Consider the following 20,364-nt stretch of genomic DNA (forward strand, 5'->3'; position numbering starts at 1 on the left):
TCCCCACACTTTTTTTTTTTTCTGCAAGAGCATGGTAGTCAAGAAATTACTTCTAGATCACTTTGGTGACTTGAATTTGGTGCCACTGCTTTTTATTTTGTGCTAAGAGGCCAACAGTTTCACCCACCATTGCTTCTGCATCAGTTAGTACAAATATCACATGGCTTATAAAAAAAGAAGCACAAAACTTCTTTGTTATTACTATAGAAGTTACTATAAAAGTTTTCACCCCATCAGCTTCCTAAATTTGGGGAATTCCCAGGGAGTCTGTAGACCACACTTTGAGAATCAATGTTCTACAACACTTTTAATGGCTGCAGAGAATTACATTGTATGGAGTGACCAAAGTTTATTTAGCCAATGTCCTTTATTAAGAGCACCTGTGTTGTTTCTAATTTTTCTCCATTACCAGTAATGATGCAGTTTAAACTTCACTTGCATCCTGAATTAGATCTTTAGGATATGGCCTTAAAAATGGAATCACTGGGCCAAAGAGCATGCATTTAAGAAAAACTGGCTTCTGAACGTTGCTTTCTGTAGGCTTACTAATACACTTGTTTTTTTATGTAACAATGAGTATCCTTCCAGCTTACCAACATGGTGGTTATCTTTAAGAAAAAACAGAAACAGACCAGCTTTACATCCAATAAATGAAATCCCATTTTGTTTAATTTGCATTTATTTGCTTACTTGTTAGGTTTTTTCATCTTTATACAAAATTAGTGAGTTGCATAGTTATGTATTTTGCCTATTTTTGTATTGAAATAGTCTTCTTTGGGATTTTATCTGTTTGTCTGTCATGAATGTTGCAGGCTTTTCTTCCCAGTTTTTGTTTACTTTTTAACTTTGTGTAATTTATTTTTATATGTAAGTTTTAAATTTTGATTAAATTACCTATCAGTCTTTTTATATTTTCTGCCTTTGGTGTCATGCTTTAAAAAGCCTCCTCTGTCCTAATATACAAATATTTACGTTTTGTTTTTTACTTTTTTTTTTTTTTAGTAAACTTCAATTCATTAAGAATTATTTTGATATATATGATTTGAGGTAAAGATATGACTTAGCCTTTTCCCCAATAGTTAGCTTTTAATTCCTTCCAGCATGTTAGCCTTATCATTATTTTTCCCTTTGTTAAAACCTTATATTAAATCGTTAGTTTGTAAACAATTTAAAACAATACAGATGAAGTTAAAGTAGCTCTTGACTAAGTTCCTATCCTCAGAGCTATTATTAGTTCTTTCCTTTCAGGCTTTTCCCCTTGCATTTAAACGCACATAAGCACAAATATGTAGTTTACGGCAACTTGGGTTTTTTTCCCCCCCACTTCACTTAACTCATCTTTATCTTTCCACAAGAATCTACTTTGTTCTTTTTAACACCAACGTATGGTATTCCCTAACGCGGATGACCACGTTTATTTTGTCCTCCCTCTATGGCTATACGACTACAAGGTTTCAATTTTTTGTTATTTCTTCACCCACCTCTCCCCAAAGCGGATGCGGCTTTAGCTTTCTTGTGCGCATGTGCAAGTGTCCATGGGCTACATTCCTAAACATGGAATAGCTTTGAGTACTTTCTCATTTTGTGGGTTCTGGGGAGCCACTGCGGGTACGGAGGGAGACAAACACACTCAGACCAACAACCTGGATAGAAAGAGACCTAGAACAGGTTCTCAACCCCCAAAGTTTTCTTACTTTCAAAATGGACGCTGAATTTATTTTTTACCTCGTAGACGCAACAGTTCCCAGCATCGGAACCAGATGCAAAACTATTCAGAGGCCAGGCACTACGACTAAGAAATTAGGAGAAGAAAAACCTCCAGCCCTAAGGTCCGTGACGCTTGCTTCCGGGAAGCGGACCGGAAGCCACGCCTCGATTCTGCGTCAAACCTGACTTCAGGGGCCGTCGTAAAAGTGTCGCCCGCCCCGTGTTTCTTGGACCGGCCACAGGTTTCCGCTCGTCTTCGGCCGGGGGTCTGGAACTGCGGGTGTCAGTTTCCCTCAAGATGGCGGACGAGGAGGCTGGGGGTGCGGAGAGGATGGAAGTCAGCACGGAGTTGCCCCAGACCCCTCAGCTCCTGGCATCTGTAAGTCCTTGTAGGCAAGTTCCTTTTGTCCCCCCCCAGTCCCTCCATACCGCGCTCAGGAGGATGTCGGGCTTCGCCCCTTATGGCGGCTCTGGGGAGGGGGAGTCGTATGGATTGATCTGGAAGGAAGCCATGGAATAAAAGTTAGTCATTACCCACATTCTTGCCGGCCAAGTCTACGGAGTATTATGACTTTGTCATTTATTAGTCGTGACGAGTTCAAGCATGTCTCTATCCTGAAGTAGAAATAACTGGTGATGCTATTAGATGCTCTGGTATGGGGGCTAAGACGGGATTGGAGGAAAAGCCATTTGCCGATGGACGCAGTGCCACCTTCTCTTGATGACAGAAATGCAGGACGCTGCACCTAATGTTATATTTCACAGCTGGCTGGGTGGGGCCTGGTAATGGCAGGGAATGCTGTCAACTCATGTCAAGATACCGGGTGTAGGAACTGTAGTCCCTCATTCTAGTATCTTGAGAACCCCAGGCCTAACCCTCAGTGGAGGAACCCGTCATCTGTCTGTTCTTTCTAAAGGTGAAGAAGAAACTTCCAGACTTTTCAATTCAGAGCACACCATTAATTAATTTCGGAATCCATATTTTGCCCTTGTATTTTGCCCTCACTGTCTCTGAGCAAATTTGAGTTAATAGTCTGCCTACAGGGAGAAAGCAGATGAGGAGGATAGGAGATAGGTAACTATTAGGGAATATTCTGGATGTCCCCGAACATCTAGTGGGGAGCTAGACAGGGAATAACCAAATATTGATCGCTGCATGATGTTAAGAGTTTTATCACTTTGTCTTTATTGCTGCACATAGAAAAGTGTAGGATATATACCTCTTTAAAAGTTCTTTGGTTTGTAGTTTTAATAAAAACATTTTTTGGACTATTTTAATCATGCAGACACTTAAGCATTGTTGTTTGAGAGAATTAAGTGAGCTCCAGAAATAAGAATCCACCGGAAGGACTGGGGTGACTGGCTGGGAGATAGAAACCAGGTAGGGAGGGAGTTGGAATAAGAGTTTGGCGACCAACTAGAGCAGTGCTTGCAACCATCCTCCACCTCAAATAGCAGTTCAACCTCACTTCACTGCTGGTGTTGAAGGAGGAAGCATCTCTTTGAGATGATAAGAAATGAGAAGGTAGGAAAAATTGAGAAGCAGCTGAAACATCTGGTCTTAATGGTAGCTTGTGCTTTTTTACCTCTTAGAAGGAGTACAGAAACTGTGGACAGAAGTGTTACTGTAATTTTGTATTGCCAAATGTTTTGCCAATGCTTTGATACACTAATTCTTCCAGTGGTATAGTAAAACCTCCTCAATCCAGACTCCACTTATTTGTAATTGGAGATTAGTACAGGAATCAAGCTAGAGTTACTTTGCAAATTCTGTACTTGAAGAAATACTAGATTTCTTGGGGGCAAGACTTTGGGTTTTGCAAAGCAGTAGGTAGATGCCAAGACAAGTGTAATAGCCTGAGGGAACTCACAGTTTAGTGACACAGATCAGACAAGTGTTCAAAGAATTTTAATACAAGACAGGGTGATCTAAGAGGGTCATCATATCTGGATGAAGACCAGATATCTTTTTCCTTTCCTTTTCTTTTTAAAGCTACCGTCCTCATTTTATTCTGACAGTAGAGTGAGATACTGGTCTTCCGGTTTACTATTTCTTTGCTGTTAAGTGAAAGAAGCCCAGAAATTCTTTAACATTTGAATCATTTTGTATTATAAACTACCATTGGGAGGCAAGGAAAACAAAAATAGTAAGTATGGGACAATTATAAGGTTTTAGAAATCTTACCAACTCCATTAGTCTTGTCCTTGGTTATACTTTTTCTTTAAAAACAGCAACAACAACAAACAACAACAACAAAAAACCCCAAAACGTTCTTCTTAAACTCCAGATCATTTCTCTGTCCTATTGCTATCAAAAGCGTGGAGGCTCTCAAATTCCTAATACCACCTAACATGCAATTAAGGTGAAATAATAGGTATGAATTATGGGGCATTTATAAAAGCCATTGCTTAAGAATCATTAAAGGAATTGATTTTTTAGGTCTGGGGTGGGGAATTTTCACAGCATACCCTCCTGATTCTGAAATCCTGGTCTGTGGGCCAGTCACACTTTGAGTAAGACTTAGCTAGACGTGTGGAGATTGTCAGTATAGAGTTGACAGTTGAGATTGTGGGAAATGGAGATCTTTGAAGAGGAAAGTGTCTGTGTGTACTTGTGCATATACACAGAGACAGACATGGAGGGAAAGGAGGGAAAAGGACTGGGGACAGGAATGATTGAATTTCAGGGATAGAAGATGGAGGAAGAACCAGAGAAAGATGTAAAAAGGGAACAACCAAGCAGGTAGGAGGTGAGAGTAGCATGGTGTCATAGGGTATAGTTTCTAGGAGAGGGTGGTTTATTGGGTTCAGAAGATAAGGACTGTGAAAAACTGGGAATTCAGAGAGTTGGTGGGATGGTCTGACAGAACTTCTGCCTTCTGTCGTCTTTGACTGGATTTTCTTTCTTAAGTCCATCTCAGATGTCTTCTAGCATGGTACTACCCTCTTTTCTTTCCCCTGTCTACACACTCAGCCTATGTGATTTTGTCCAGTTCTGTGGCTTTAAATACCATCGGTATGTGTTCAGTTCCCAAATTTATATCTCTAGGTCATCTCACTTCTGAGCTCCAGAATCACAAACCCAACTAACTGCCTACTTGATATATCCACTTGGATGTCTGATAAGTGTTTCAGACAGGGGGAGCAATTATGAAGCTACTGCTGTAACCCAAGCCTTAGCTGATGGTGGCATGTACTAGAGAGAGAGATCGCTGAAGATAAAGAGAAGTAGATAGATTTGAGAGAGACTTTAGAAGTATGGTAGAAACAAAAAGATTTGCTTATGGATATTAGGCCTGAGGATAAAAGGGAAGAAACAAATGATGTCTGGATCCTCAGTTTTTGGTTTAAGCATTCATGGCTGTGGCTGTGTCATATTCTGAGAGAAAGGACCAGGTTTGGGGAGGGGAAAGGAGGGAGGTCAATCAAGAATTTTGTTCTCCCTGTCTCATGACACTTCCATAATAGCTCTTGAACACAAACAACTCTCTCTGTCTCCACTCCACCTCTCTAGTCCTATCACCATCTGTTGCCTAGGCAACTGCAGTGGCCTCTTAACTGATCTCTTTGCTTCCATTTCTGCCCTCTTCCAGTCTATTCTGCACAGATCAGCCAGAGTAATCTTTTTAGGACTAAATCAGATCATGTCAGTATTCTGCCTAAATCCTTCAATGGCTTCCCATTTTATTTGGAATAAAATGTGAACTCATTACAAGTTTTTCAGGATCATGTGTGATCTGGCCCCTACATCTTCCCCTCATTTCCTGTTATTTCTCCTCATTCACTATTAGCCTCCCTGGGCTTTTAGTTTCTAAATCAAGCACAAGATCTATCTTGCTTCAGGGCCTGTGCTTTGCTTTTGTTGCTTACTGTTCTTTTTTCCTGGAGTGTTTTTCCTCTGTTTCTTCTTGATACTTACCAAGTCTAAAAGATAGGGTCCTCTTAACCCTTGTCTCTCAAACCACCCTGTTTATTTCCTTACTGAACTTCCTATGATTTGCAATTAGTATGTTTCTTTATTTACTTATTTAAATATCTATCACTCCTATCTGAATGTAAGCTCCATGAAGGCAAGGATTATGTGTGACTTGTTCACTGATATATCCCAGTATGTGCTCGAAATAGCAGACGTTTACATATTCTTAATGAATAACTGAGGATCAGCATCAGTGATTTGTTTTAACAAGATTGGTAGTGATTGGGAAGGGAGGTTGTGGATGGAGGATGGGGAGAGAAATGAGGGGGCATATTGGGGTGGTAGCTAATGTTAAAGTTTAGGCTGAATGTGGCAGGGAGAAGAGGGTGTAAGAAATGCCAAAGTAGGAATTCTGGGGGAATTGGTGGTATTTGAGGTATTAAAAGTTACGATGTTGACATAAATGGAAGAACTGAACATTGTGCTCAGTAAGGGGTTTTGGAGTTTGAGAACATGGAGGTACATCAGGTTTTGTGATGGCAGAGCCAGGTTAGCTGAACCTCTGCGTGTTCCTAGGGCACACTTTTCATACTTCTGTTGCATGCAGCATGTCTCAGGCTATCCTCAGCATTGCCTGTTCAGTGTCTGTGTTTCCCTCTAGACCATAAACTCCTTGAGAGCATGAACTGTTTCTTGTTCACATCTGTATCTCCAGTACTAACACATTGCTTCAAAATTTTTATTGATGCATGCATGCATGAATGAATGAATGAATGAATGAGAAGACATTAACTGAGGTGGAGCAGAGGTAGAGATAATAAGAGTTGAGGAGGTTAAGAGATAATGAGGCTAAAAGGTTTAAAATTGAAAGGGAAATTTTTATTTCATTTTAATTTTTTTTTGAAAGGGGAATTTTTTAAATTAACATTGAGATATCCTTTATGTACAATAAAGTGCTTCCATTGTAAGCATTTAGGTTGATGAGGCTTAACAAATGTACACACATGTGTAACTATTACTAAATTGGGATATAGAACATTTCCATTACTCCCAAAATTATAGTGTCCCCAAATGGGGGGGATTTTAGTTTTTTGTTTTTTTTTTTTACATTTAATATTGTTATGTTTATATAATAATCAGTATGAAAATCAAGGAAAAAATTATCCACAATCTCAAATGTGTGCTGAATCTTTAATAACAATTTTTTTTTTTTTGATAGTTGACTTTAAAATACTGAGATGGGGTGCCTGGCTGGCTCAGTCTGAAGAGCATGTGACTCTTGATCTCAGGATTGTGAGTTTGAGCCCCAGATTGGATGGTAGATTACTTACGAAAATAAGAACCTTGGGGTGCCTGGGTGGCTCAGTTGGTTAAGCGTCCAACTCTTAGTTTCGGCTCAGGTGGTGATCTTGCAGTTGTGAGACTGAGCCCTGAGTCAGGCTCTGTACTGAGCATGGACCCTGCTTGGGATTCTCTCTCCCTCTCTCTGCCCTTCCCCTCCCCTGCTCTCTCACTTTCCCAAAATAAATAAATGAATACTAAAAAATAAAAAAAAGAAAAGTCTTTAAAAAATAAATAAAATACTGAGATAGTAGACGAAGGAATAAGAAGTTGTATGTTCTTTTCAGTGGTGGCGATATTCCTTAGAAATTGGAATATCTATATCATTTTAGGCCACAGCATAGCTTTCTGTAGTTAAGACACATTTAGAAGGAGAAAACTAGGATGAAAACCAAGGTCTCTGGAGTTCTGACTGAAGGGCTTTGTCACCAGATCATAGCAGGGCATAGTGCCTGTTGTTTTTTTTATCACCATCTCCTAATTCTTATTGCAGACAGCTAAAGAAAATGGATTTTTGGTATCAGACTCTGTGAACTCAGGCATGAAGCTGAGGCCTAAAACTGCAGGTCAGAGTGATAGATACAGGCCCACTACCTGTAATAGTCTAGAGAAGACTAGTGATTTAGTGTGGATAAGCTGGTGCTGATGATTGACTGCTTATGTTTAATAACAGACATCATCCTGCAAAATAAAGAGGGTTTTGTCCTCAATACTGCAGAGAAGGACTGGGTAGATACGTGTATAATCAGTAATGCATGATGAAGCAATGCAGTGTCCTGCCCATTCTCTCTTCATGTGGGATTATTTCAGATTTCCCTTGCCATCATTTTACCCATTTTCTACAAGTGTTAATTATACACTGTGCTCTATGAAAGTTTTCTTTAGGCTTTTAACTCATTGCCTCAGATGACTTAAGACAAAATCTTTAGACCTCTTTAGACTTAAGACCTCTTTAGTCCTGGGTAATTTACTATGAACTCCTATGTGTTCTTTCAAGGTATTCTGAATTAACATGCCTCCTGTTGAAGAAACAATTGTTATTTGATGAGTTCTTTTTTTTTTTAAAGCATTTGTATACTTTTTTTTTAAGTGTATGTATATATTTTTGAGGGGTGTGAGGGGTTGAGAGAGAGGAAGAGAGAATCCCAAGCTGGCTTCATGCTGTCAGTGCAGAGCCCAAAGTGGGGCTCCATCTCACAAACTGTGAGATCATGACCTTAGCCGAAATCAAGAGTCAGACGCTTAATGAACTGAGCCACCCAGGTGCCTCTGGTGCAGCAGTTTTTTTTAAATGTTAAGTTGTACCCTATAATAAGTTAAGTGCTTATGGAAATATGCTGTACTAAATAAATGTTACTGAATGACTCTGGAAGAGTTATTGTGCTTCCTTAAGTGCCTCCTTGCTGTCTGGGAATGATATAGGCCCTGTTGAGAATGGGGTCTGCTGTTAATCACTTGAATGTAATAATTCTCCTTCTAATAGTTTATTTAATGCCATTCTTCAGAACAAAGTCTATTTGACTTGTTTGGAGGAGCGGGGCTTAACCACTTGCTGTGTCTTTATGGACTACCTTTTAAAATGCCTTTGAACTCTTGGTATTTATGAGTAAGCCAGAATGACTTGAGAACACAAGGAAAAATCTATGAATTTATCCATTTATTTATTTTTAACATATTTTCTTCCTTTTTTTAAGTTTCTGCCTTGAGAATTTCACTATTTAAGTTTATTTATTTTGAGAGAGAGGGAAAGCATAAGCGGGAAGTGGCAGAGAGAGGAGGAGAGAGAATCCCAGTCAGGTTTCTGTGCATGGAGCCTGATGCAGGGCTCGTGAAATCATGACCTCAGCCACAATCAAGAGTCAGTGTTTAACCAACTGAGCCACTCAGGTACCCCATTTACTTTTATGTACACACATACTCTACCTTGTCATCTAAGAAAGAATTTTAGTTTATTTGCAGATATATATTCAATAGAGTAGAAAGAGAATGTGTATGCCACAGTTTAGGAAAGCAGATTTCATTCATCCAAAGACTTCAAGGGGAGCTTAGAAAATTGGAGCATGAACCTGTGATCAGAGAAGAAAAAGGGAGAGAATGGCTTAGGAGGGACTGGATGCCTTCAAAAACTAAATTCTGACAGGGTGCTTGTATATTATCTTAACAGAAAAGAAAAAAGAGGGGCCTTTTTGTCACATGACTTTGTATTTGACCCTGGCTTATTTTATCAATGGCCATGAAGACATAGTATACTTACTTATCATATTTACACACAACACAAAGCTGGCAGGGATAAGAAATACATCATAGAACACACACAGAAAGAAATCTCCTTAGGCTGAATATTGCATCAAAACTGACAAAATGGAAGTTAATTGTGGTGAAAATACAATCTTATACCTAGGACTCGGTATTTGTGTATAGGACCAGGTCTCTTATATGCGATCAGTCTAAAGGTTTTGGTTGTCTGCAAACCTAGTAAGTCATAATGAGATATGGCTACCAAAAAAAGAATGTGATCTTTTAGAGCAATTTAGCGCCGTGGATAAGGAAGGTAAGAAACAGTTCCACTTCTCTGTATGGAGGCATGTTGGTCGCATTCCATAAAAGTAATCAACACGGAGAGTGGTCTGAATACCATGTCATTAGGGATGGCCAAATGCCATTTCTAGGGATGGACAGATTTCTTTAATTTCTATGTTCTAGTGTAGCCTCAGAATGAAGAGACTGATGAGAGACTTAATAGTTATTTTCTTCATTTATTTGAAAGGCTGTTGGTTGAAAGAGCCCAAAATTGTATTGGATTATTTCAGACTGCATAGGGTAAAAGTTATAGGAAGGTAGATTTTGGGTTGATTATGAACTGTAAGAATGGACATTGGCCAAGAGGAAGTGTTCGGACAGGTTAGGGAGCTGATTATCAGATGTGTTGTAGAATTTCCTCATGGGGTAAGCAGTTGAACTAGGGTTTTTGTTATTGTTTACTTGTTGTTAAGCTTTATGAATGTGTCAAATAGTATCACAAGAAAACTTAGTGTAACCAAAAGATTTCTTGGTGCCTGGAGATAGTCCAATTACACTAATCCAGTACTTACCATGAACAATTCTAGAGCCTCCAGATTTTGTTACTCCTTTAAAACAGAAGAATTAGAAAAAAAAGTTACAGGGCCTTTAAAGCCTGGTAGATACCAAACAGTTGTCTAAGGAAGGGTAAGCTGTGGTTTGGACAAAAGTAACCTATTAAAAGTTAGTTTCTTTTTCAGAATGATGTTTCCAAGCAGGCATCCAAGTCCCTGGGTCAGAATTGAGAACATATCTTTAATCTCCGTGGGGATGAGGAAAATGTTTGGAATGTTTGGGAATTTAAATATTGTGAGAACTTGTTTTTAGCAAAGAGTCAAGTTAGGAAAGCCTTCTTTTAACTGCAGATGTTGAAAAAATTTTTTTTTCCTTCTGGACCTTGAAATTAAAAATTCTTAATTTTATTCTTATGTCAAATGGGTAAAAACACTAAAAACAACCAAACAAATAAATAGGAAAATCAGGCCTACTCCAGCCACCAGTAATCCCTGAACATGTCACCTAGTAAAATACATCCTGTGTTGTTTTTCTAATCTGGAAAAAAAGACAATCTTAGTCAAAAAAGATTTTCCATAGATGTGGCAATCATCTAGGAAAAAGTCTTCATGGAAAAGTAAAATTATACTTTAGCTCATATAAGAATTCTATAGTTTTAGAAGGCTTAATGTCATCATTTGCTTTGTTCTCTCTAGCAAGAAGTCCATAACATTCAGCAATGACTGAGAACTTTTATTAAGTACTTGTGTAGGCCTGTGGGGATACAGGGATTTGTAAGGCAATGATTCTCCCATCAGGGAATTTATAGTTTTGGTGAAGAGGCTAAGTGTATACATACAATGATAACTAGTATTATTTGCCAGAGATATAGGTACTGAATGAGTACCTCCTTCAGTAAGTGCTGTATTGGAGTTACAGGGGAGAATAATTTTCTTAGGCTGATCAGTGAAACGTTCACAGAGGAGGGCCTTAAGCTAGATGGACCTTAAGGAATAACACTCCATGGGGGTGGAACGGTGGACAGCTAGTGGTAAGATCACTGGAGAGGACATTTAAGGGATCAACACCCAGACATTCTGCCCAAGTCAGCCAACAATATAAAGATAACATCATAAAATATTAGTTCTTCGTACTAAAACATCCAATGACTAAGACATGCAATAGGCAGTTTTTAGGGAAGAGACTTCATTTGGAAGAAAAAAAAATAAAAAGGTGAAACTATGTTACTTGTTTTGTTTTACTACTAAAGTGAAATTGTTAGTCTGGAGGGTAAATTTAAAAGAACTGTGTACTTATATTTGGTTGAGTAGAATTAGCACTGAAGGAGTTAGGATGCCTAAGATCTGCTCCTGGCTCTGATACTAATTGGCTGTATGATCTTGGAAAAGCCAGTTAATTCTCCCTGTGATTCAGTTTTTTCATAATATAAAATGAGAGACCTGAACCAGAAGATCCCTTTGGTTTTGGTGACTGTAAAGTTTCTCATGTTTTTCTAAGAATTCTTCAAAAACTTGAAAAGAACTAATTCTATGACTTCCATTATATAAGTAACACAGAAAAGTTTTTTGTTTGATATATAGCAGTAAATATTCAGGATTTTTTGTTTTGTTTTGTTTTTCATGAGTACTGTTTGGAGAAAATAACCTTAGGTATACTGTAGAACATTAGATATTCTCTATTTCACAGTTACAATTGTTGCTACATTTCTGGAGAAAACAAGCTGTTGGTCTGTTGAGTACCCTAGAAAAGTTGGAGTTAGAATACTGGAATGGAAGGTGTAGTTTTTTTATTTTTTTAAGGTTTTAGTAAAATATTTTTAATTTTATAATTGAAAAAAATCCCCCCAAATATGGAAAATATCACTAAGAATATTGTTCATATACTGTAAGCAAACATACAGATTCCATGAAAATACATTAAAATCTCACTACCCACTGCTGTTAACATTTTGGTGTATATTCCTCCTGATTTCTTCCCTCATATAAATAGATACATTTAACCAAAATAAGGTTTTATATATACTGCTTTGTAATTTGCTCTACTAAACTATACATTATTAATGCCTTTCTGTATTAATAAATAAACATCTTCAGTATTGGTTCTTTTTCTTTTGAACTCATTTTAGACTTACAGAAAACTTGCAAAAACAGCACAGTTCTTTTATATCCTTGACTCATGCATTCCCTAATGTTAGGCATCTTACATAACCACAGTATGTATCAGGGACAGGAAACTAATGACACTAACTAAACTATAGACTTTATTTGAATTACACTATTTTTCCCACTAACATTGTTTTTCTGTTCCAGGGTCCTATCCAGGATCCCACATTACATTTACTTATTATTTCTCCTTGATCTCTTCCAGCCTGTAACTATGTCTCAATTTCTCCAAAGTCTTTTCAGGTTTGTAGCAGCGTCTTGGTCTTGCCTTATATTTCTTTAAAAAAATTTTTTTCTAAACATTTGTTTGTTTTAGAGAGAGAGCAAGAGAAGGAGAGAGCGCGTGCGTGTGGTCGTTGCTCACATGTAGGGGAGGGGCAGAGAGAGGGAGACAGGAGCCAAAGCAGGCTTCTTATTGTGAGTGCAGAGCCTGATCAAGACTCAGCTGCTTACCCAACCCAGGCACCACATCTTGCCTTGTTTTTCATGACCTTGACATTTTTTAAGAATATTGAAGTTAGTTTGTAGAATGTTCCTCAATTTGGATTTGATGTTTTCTCATGATTAGAATGAGGCTGTGCAATTAAAAAAAAAAATTTTTTTAATGTTTATTTATTTTTGAGAGAGAGAGACAGAGTGTGAGCTGGGTAGGGGCAGAGAGAGAGGGAGACAGAATCTGAAGCAGGCTCTAGGCCCTGAGCTGTCAGCACAGAGCATGACGTGGGGCTCAAACTCATGAACTGTGAGATCATGATCTGAGCCGAAGTTGGATGCTTAACCAGCTGAGCCACCCAGGCGCCCTGAGGCTATGCATTTTTGGCAAAATAATACAAAAGTGGTACCATAAGCTTCTCAGTGTATCACATTAAGGGATTCTTGGTATCAATATTCTTGTTACTAGTGATATTTATCTTTTTTTTTTAATTTTTTTTTCTTAACGCTTATTTATTTTTGAGACAGAGAGAGACAGAGCATGAACGGGGGAGGGTCAGAGAGAGAGGGAGACACAGAATCTGAAACAGGCTCCAGGCTCTGAGCAGTCAGCACAGAGCCCGACGTGGGGCTCGAACTCACATACCGCGAGATCGTGACCTGAGCCGAAGTCGGACGCTCAACCAACTGAGCCACCCAGGTGCCCCAACTAGTGGTATTTATCTTAATCACTTGGTCAAATTGGCATCGGCAAGGTTTCTCTACTTTAAAGTTAATATATTTTTTCTTTGTAGTTATTGTCTTCAGGAAGATGTTTTGAGACTATTTGGCATCACCTTAAATGGGTGTATTATATCTTACAGATTTTTTAGTTTTTTTTCTCTTAATTGCAAAAGTATTGACACTTGTGTAAAAAAGGTCAAACAGTATAACATTGTTTCAAGTAAAATGTGAAAATCCCTGGATTGTCTCCCCAGTTCCTTCTCTCCATGTAACCACTGTTAACAGTTTGGTGTTTCTCCTTCCAGATCTTTATCTGTGTTTAGGAAAGTATATGTTTAGATGTACAAAATAGACATTTAGGTGGACCTCATTTTTTCAGTTACAAGTGACATTATAGGAACACCCTGGTATATATATCTTTGCACAGTTGGGCAATATGGCTAAATGATAGATTGCACAATTTCTTAAGCTATTTCCCTATTGATGGACATTAAAGTTTTTAGTTTACTGTTTTTGTGAATAACTTTCCACACATAAAATGCGTAGATCGAAAAAATAAAATAGTAAAAAAATAAAATAGTAAAATACGCTGTCTAGGGAAAAATAAATCCTTTTCAGAGCTCTTCCTACTGTAATTTATTTTGAATCCTTTTAGAGATTTTCTGTGTAAATGTAAACATACATAACTATGTCTCCTCTGTTTTTTTCCCCATCTCCCTTTATAAGTGGTAGCATATACTCACAGTTACATATCTTTTGTTTTTTATTTAACAGTGTAACTTGAAGAATGTTCCATATCAGGAAATACAGATCTGTGCCCTCCTGCTTTTTATACTGGCTGCATTGAATTTATATATCATGATCTATTCAACTTGTATTGGGAGACATTTAGATTGTTTCTTGCCTTTTACTATTATAAATAATGCTGCAAATAAAATACTTGTATTTCTTATATTTTTGTTCTTTTTGCACATTTGAGTTTGCCCAAGGAATAAATTTCTAGAAGTGGGAATTCTAGGGCAAAGGATTTTTAAATTTAAAATTTTTAGGGGTGCCTGCGTGGCTTATTTGTTAAGCATCTGACTCTTGATTTTGGCTCAGGTCATGATCTCATGATTTGTGAGTTTGAGCCCCCTGTTGGGCTCTATTCTGATATGCGGGCCCTGCTTGGGATTCTCTCTCTACCTCTCTCTCTGCCCCTCCCCTGCTCACGTGCTCTCACCCTCTCTCTCTCTCTCGTTCTCTAAATAAAATAAAAACATTAAACATTTTTTCTTTTTTTATTACATTTAATTTATTTTTGATAGAGCACAAGTGGGGGAGAGGCAGAGAGAGATGGAGACACAGGATCCAAAGCAGGCTCCAGGCTCCGAGCTGTCAGCACAGAGCCCGACACAGGGCTCGAACTCACAAACCGTGATATTATGACTTGAGCCAGAGTCAGATGCTTAACCGACTGAGCCACCCAGGCGCCCCTAAACATTTTTTTAAATAAAATAAATTAATAATTATCTCAAAATTACCCTTCAGAGAGGATGGGCTACTTCAATTCCTACGATAATACCTAATTTTAACAATGTATTTTACATAAATTTTTTAAAAGTTTTTATTTTAATTACCGTTAACATATAGCATTATGTTAGTTTCGGGTGTGTAATATCGTGATTCAACACTTCCGTACATCACTCTCTGCTCATCGTGACAAGTGCACTCCTTTTTTTTTTGTTTTTAATGTTTACTTGTTTTTGAGAGAGACACAGAGAGACAGAGTGTGAGTAGGGGAGGAGCAGAGAAAGAGGGAGATACAGGATCTGAAGCAGGCTCCAGGCTTTGAGTTGTCAGCACACAGCGCTATGTGGGGCTTGAACTCATGAAACATGAGATCATGACCTGAGCCGAAGTTGGCCACTGAACCTACTGAGCCACCCAGGCACCCAACAAGTGCACTCCTTAATCCCCATCACCTATTTTACCCATCCCCTCCCTACTCTCCCCTCTGGTAACCATCAGTTCGTTCTCTATAGTTAAGAGTTTGTTTCTTGGTTTGTCTCTTTGTCTCTCTCATCTTTTTTCTTTTGCTTGTTTGTTTCTTAAATCCACATATGAGGGAAACTATATGGTATTTGTCTTTGACTTAGTTCACTTAGCATTATACTGGCTAGCTCCATCCATGTCATTGCAGGTGGTGAGATTTCATTCTTTTTTATGGCTGAATAATACTCTTGTATATATATACATCACATTTTCTTTACCCATTCATCAATCGATGGACACTTGGGCTGCTTCCATATCTTGGCTACTGTAAATAATGCTGCTATAAACATGGGTATATGTATCCCTTTAACTTCACATTCTTGTGTTCTTTGTATAAATACCCTGTAGTATGATTGCTGGATCATAAGGTAGATCTATTTTTAGCTCTTTTAAGAACCTCCGTACTGTTTTCCACAGTGGCTGCACCATTTGCATTCCTACCAACAGTGCGAAAGGGTTCCTTTTTCTCCACATCTTTGCCAGCACCCGTTGTTTCTATGTTGTTGATTTTAGTCATTCTGACAGGTGTGCAACGATAACTCATTGTAGTTTTGATTTGCACTTCCCCAATGATGAATGATGTTGAACATCTTTTTTTTTTTTTTAGTGTTTATTTTTGAGAAACAGAGAGAGACAGAGCACGAGTGGGGGAAGAACAGAGAGAGAGGGAGACACAGAATCTAAAGCAGGTTCCAGGCTCTGAGCTGTCAGCACAGAGCCCATTGCAGGCCTTGAACCCATGAACTGTGAGATCATGACCTAAGCCAAAGTTGGACACTCAACTGACTGAGCCACCCACATGCCCCAATGTTGAGCATCTTTTGATATTTCTGATGGCCATTTGTATGTCTTCTTTGGAGAAATATGTTACATTAACAATTAAGTGGGATTTATTCCTGATTTGCAAAAGTGGTCAAATATTCACAAATCTTATCAGTGTGATACAGCACATCAATAAGAGAAAGGATAAGAACTATACGATCATTTCAATTGGCACAGAAAAAGCCATTTGACAGCATACAACATACATTCATAAAAACCCTCCTCAGAGTAGGTTTAGAGGGAGCATATCTCAACATAATAAAGGCCATGTAAGGAAAAACCCTCAGCTATCATTACCTTAAGTGGGGAAAAACTAAGAGCTTTTCCCTTAAGGTCAGGAACAAGACAAGGATGTCCACTGTCACCACTTTTATTCAACATGGTATTGGAAGTGGTAACCACACCAATCAGACAACAAAAAGAAATAAAAGGTATCCAAATTGGTAAGGAAGAGGTGAAATTTTTACTCTTTGCAGATGACACGGTACTCTATATAGAAAACCTGAAAGATTCCACCAAAAAAGTGCTATAACTGATAAGCAAATTGAGTGAAGTCGCAGGATCCAAGATCAATGTACAGAAATCTGTTGCATTTCTATACATCAATAATGAAGCAGCAGAAAGAGACATTCAGAAAACAGTCCCACTTAGAACTGCACCAAAAATAACATGATACATAGGAATAACCCTAACCAAAGAAGTGAAAGACCTGTACTCTGAAAACTATAAAACATTGATGAAAGAAATTGAAGATGACACAAGAAAATGGAAAGACATTCCAAACTCATGGATTGGAAGAACAAATATTGTTAAAATGTCTGTACTACCAAAATCAGTCTACACGTTTAATGCAGTCTCTATCAAAATACCAACAGCATTTTTCACAGAGCTAGAACTAACAGTCCTAAAATTTGTATGGAATGACAAAAGATCCTGAATAGCCAAAGCAGCCTTGAAAAAGAAAAAGCTGGAGGCATTTCAATTCCAGACTTCAAATTGTATTCCAAAGCTGTAGTAATCAAAACGGTATGGTACTGGCACAAAAATAGATACATGTATCAATGGAACAGAATAGAAAACCCAGAAATAACCCCCCAATTATATGGCCAAGTAATCTTTGACAAAGCAGGGAAGAATATCCAATGGGAAAAAGACACTTTTGCATGGATAGCAGCATGCAAAAGAATGAAGGCATACACAAAAATAAATTTGAAATGGATAAAGACCTAAACCATAAAAATCCTAGAAGAGAGCACAAACAGTAACTTTTTTCTACATAGGTCTCCTGAGGCAAGGGACACAAAAAAATAAAGTATAGGGACTACATCAAAAGCTTCTGCACAGTGAAGGAAACAGTCAACAAAACTAAAAGGCGACCCACAGAATGGGAGAAGATATTTGCAAATGATACATCTAATAAAGAGCTAGTATCCAAAATACATAAAGAACTTCTAAAACAACACCAAATAATCCAATTTACATAAAGTTTTAATGAGTTGAATTTACTTATGGATGGCATGTTGAGCTTCAGGAAAGCACACTCAGAAAGCTTTATATATAGTCAAATATCTGTAACTTTTTTGTTACCTGTACAGAACTTTATGTAAATTCTAATTCTAAGTATATTTCAGCTTTATAAAACTCTTTTGACAATTTTATGAGTTTATCATAGCTAAATAAAATTCTGATTTCTGTACTTTGCCCTGAAAATTGTTTTTAACACTTTTAAGGGGGCACCTGTTAATTTCAGGTATAGTGAACAATTATATGTTCACCTTGTCAAAACTCCTCATGATTTTATAAACATTATCTAGCCTTTGTTCTTACAGACTGAAAGTTGTAATTTTCCATACCTGTTACTTTTTCTAGAGTTCCTTTATTCTCTTGATGAGTTTTTTGCCTAGATCACATTTCCTAGTGGACTGAACAGTCAGTCTCACAGCTTGGGACAAGGGTGTTCCTGTGCCAAGAGGGCCAGGGCCTTAGCTATATAGATAGTTTATCGGTGGATGTCCTGTGCCCTACCAGCAAGTTGGATTAGTGTGTGATAAATAAACTTCTTTGTTGCTTCCTATTTCTGTGTAATTTCACAGAAGGTATAGCTAAATAGACTCAAGAAGCAGAAGCATGTTCATTTTAACATATATCCATTCCAAAATTAATCTTAATTATTTGGTTGTGTGAAAGATTTGAAAAATGCATAGTGAGTAGCAGAATTGGATATTAGTTACTCATGTTCATTTTGAAGAGCAAAAGGCTTTAATTTTTATCAAATCCATTTTTTGAATGCTTAATGCTTTTTGTGCCCCGTTCCAGAAATCTTGACCTGCTCCAAGATGGCAAGAGTTTTCATTAAGAAGTTTTATGGTTTTAGCTTTTATATTTAAGTGTATGATGCATTTCAAATTAATTTTTGTGTTTGGCATAGAGTTTAGATTGAAGTTTACTTTTTTATAAGGATATCTGATTGCCTCTGTAATTTCTTTGAAAAGACCATCTTTTCTTCTTTGAATGGTGTTGGTTCCTTTTCATGAAAAAATTGACTGTGTGTGGATTCGTTTTTGGACTCTCTTCTGTTCCATTGATAAATGTCTTTTTTCATGCCTCTGCTACACTGTCTCAATTAGCATAGATTTACGTGAATCCTGAAATCAGGTAGCATGAGTCTCTTCTAAATTTTTTATATTTCTATATTCATTTTAGAATCAGCTTGTCAATTTCTACAAAAATGTTTGCTGGGATTGCGTGGAATCTGTAGATCAGTTTGGCAAGTGTAGATATCTTAATATTGAATTTTACCATCAGTGAACATAATATAGTTCTTCATTTATTTGGGTGCTTTAGAAATTTATCTCAACAATGTTTTGTAGTTTGTAGTGTAGAGGTCTTACATCTTTTATTAAATTGATGCCCAAATATTTTAGGATTTTTAATGCTACTATGAATGCTATTTTTCAAAATTTCATTTTCAAATTGTTGGTAGTATATAGAAGTACAGTTGGTAGGGTTTTTTTTGTTTTTTGTTTTGTTTTTAGTAGGCTCCTCTCCCAGTGTGGAGCCCAACACAGTGCTTGAACTCATGACCCTGAGACAGTGTGCTTCTTCCCTTTCAATCATCATTCCATTTGTTTCTTTTTCTTGCCTTACTGCACTAGCTAAGACCGTCAGAACAATATTGAATAGGAGAGAACAAAGGAGAGAATGTCCTTGCCTATACTTTATCTTTGGGAGAAAGTATTCAGTGTATTATTGCAGATATTTTCTCTCAATCTGTGGCTTTCCTTTTTGTTTTATAAACTATGTAGTTTAAAATTCACTTTTAAATTTTACATAAATAACTTTTTATTGTACAGTTCTGTGAGTTTTGACATTTGCCAACATTTGTGTAACCATCACCATAAGGTATAGAACAATCCCATCGCACTCAAAAATTCTGTCATTTCTACTTTGTAGTATAAACCCCTGGCAAACCACTGTGCTGTCCTCCATCTTGGTAGTAGTTTTGCCTTTTCCACAATGTCATGTAAATGGAGTGATATAGGGCACCTGGATGGCTCAGTCAGTTGAGCGTCTGACTCTTGATTTCACCTCAGGTCATGATCCCAGGGTTGTGGGATTGAGGCCTATGTTGGGCTCCACATTGAGCATGGAGGTGGCTTAAGATTTTCTCTCTCTCTCCCTTTGCCCCTTTCTCCCATTTGTACTCTCTCTAAAATATAATTAAATAAATAAATAAATAAATAAATAAGATTTTGAAGTACATAGCCTTTAGAAATTTTTATAGTTTTTAGAATATAGCTTAAGTGTGTACAAATATGTATAAAATGTGTAAAATATGTATAAATGCCAGTTTTTACATAATTATAAGACAAACATGAGATACTAATAAAGCCAGAAAACCAGCCCATTTCAAATGAGCAACATTCATTTAACTAGAAGGATGTTAACTGCAACTAAATTGTCAGTATTGGATTGATAGTAGAGAGCTGTGCACTCAACTTTTTGTTTCCCTTGCCTCTGTTCATTTAAGCTTGCTATTACTGAGTGGCATTAAAAACTGATCGGGCTGGGTTGGTTGGATGGTTTAGGGTAATCATACCTCATATTTAAGCCCAAATTGCCAGCAAGTAATCACCACATGTCTTTTTTAAC

General features: G+C 37.5%; 1 protein-coding gene and 1 long non-coding RNA gene across 2 annotated transcripts in view; one reads left to right on the forward strand and one right to left on the reverse strand.

Moving 5' to 3' along the window:
• Positions 1-1,018: 1,018 nt before the first annotated feature.
• Positions 1,019-20,364, reverse strand: part of LOC113601798 (uncharacterized) — a 92,232-nt gene continuing 72,886 nt past the window's right edge. Inside the window, exons 2-3 of the long non-coding RNA XR_003423062.2 lie at positions 1,695-2,205; positions 1,019-1,602 (exon numbers count right to left, since the gene is read on the reverse strand). This is a non-coding gene — a long non-coding RNA (uncharacterized LOC113601798). The remainder of the gene's footprint in view (positions 1,603-1,694; positions 2,206-20,364) is intronic.
• Positions 1,952-20,364, forward strand: part of UBR1 (ubiquitin protein ligase E3 component n-recognin 1) — a 130,707-nt gene continuing 112,294 nt past the window's right edge. The window contains exon 1 of the mRNA XM_015064866.3: positions 1,952-2,086. Coding sequence (XP_014920352.1) covers positions 2,006-2,086 — 81 coding nt within the window. The 5' untranslated portion in view covers positions 1,952-2,005. The remainder of the gene's footprint in view (positions 2,087-20,364) is intronic.

This window comes from Acinonyx jubatus, chromosome B3 (assembly GCF_027475565.1).
Source record: "Acinonyx jubatus isolate Ajub_Pintada_27869175 chromosome B3, VMU_Ajub_asm_v1.0, whole genome shotgun sequence".
NCBI lineage: Eukaryota > Metazoa > Chordata > Mammalia > Carnivora > Felidae > Acinonyx > Acinonyx jubatus.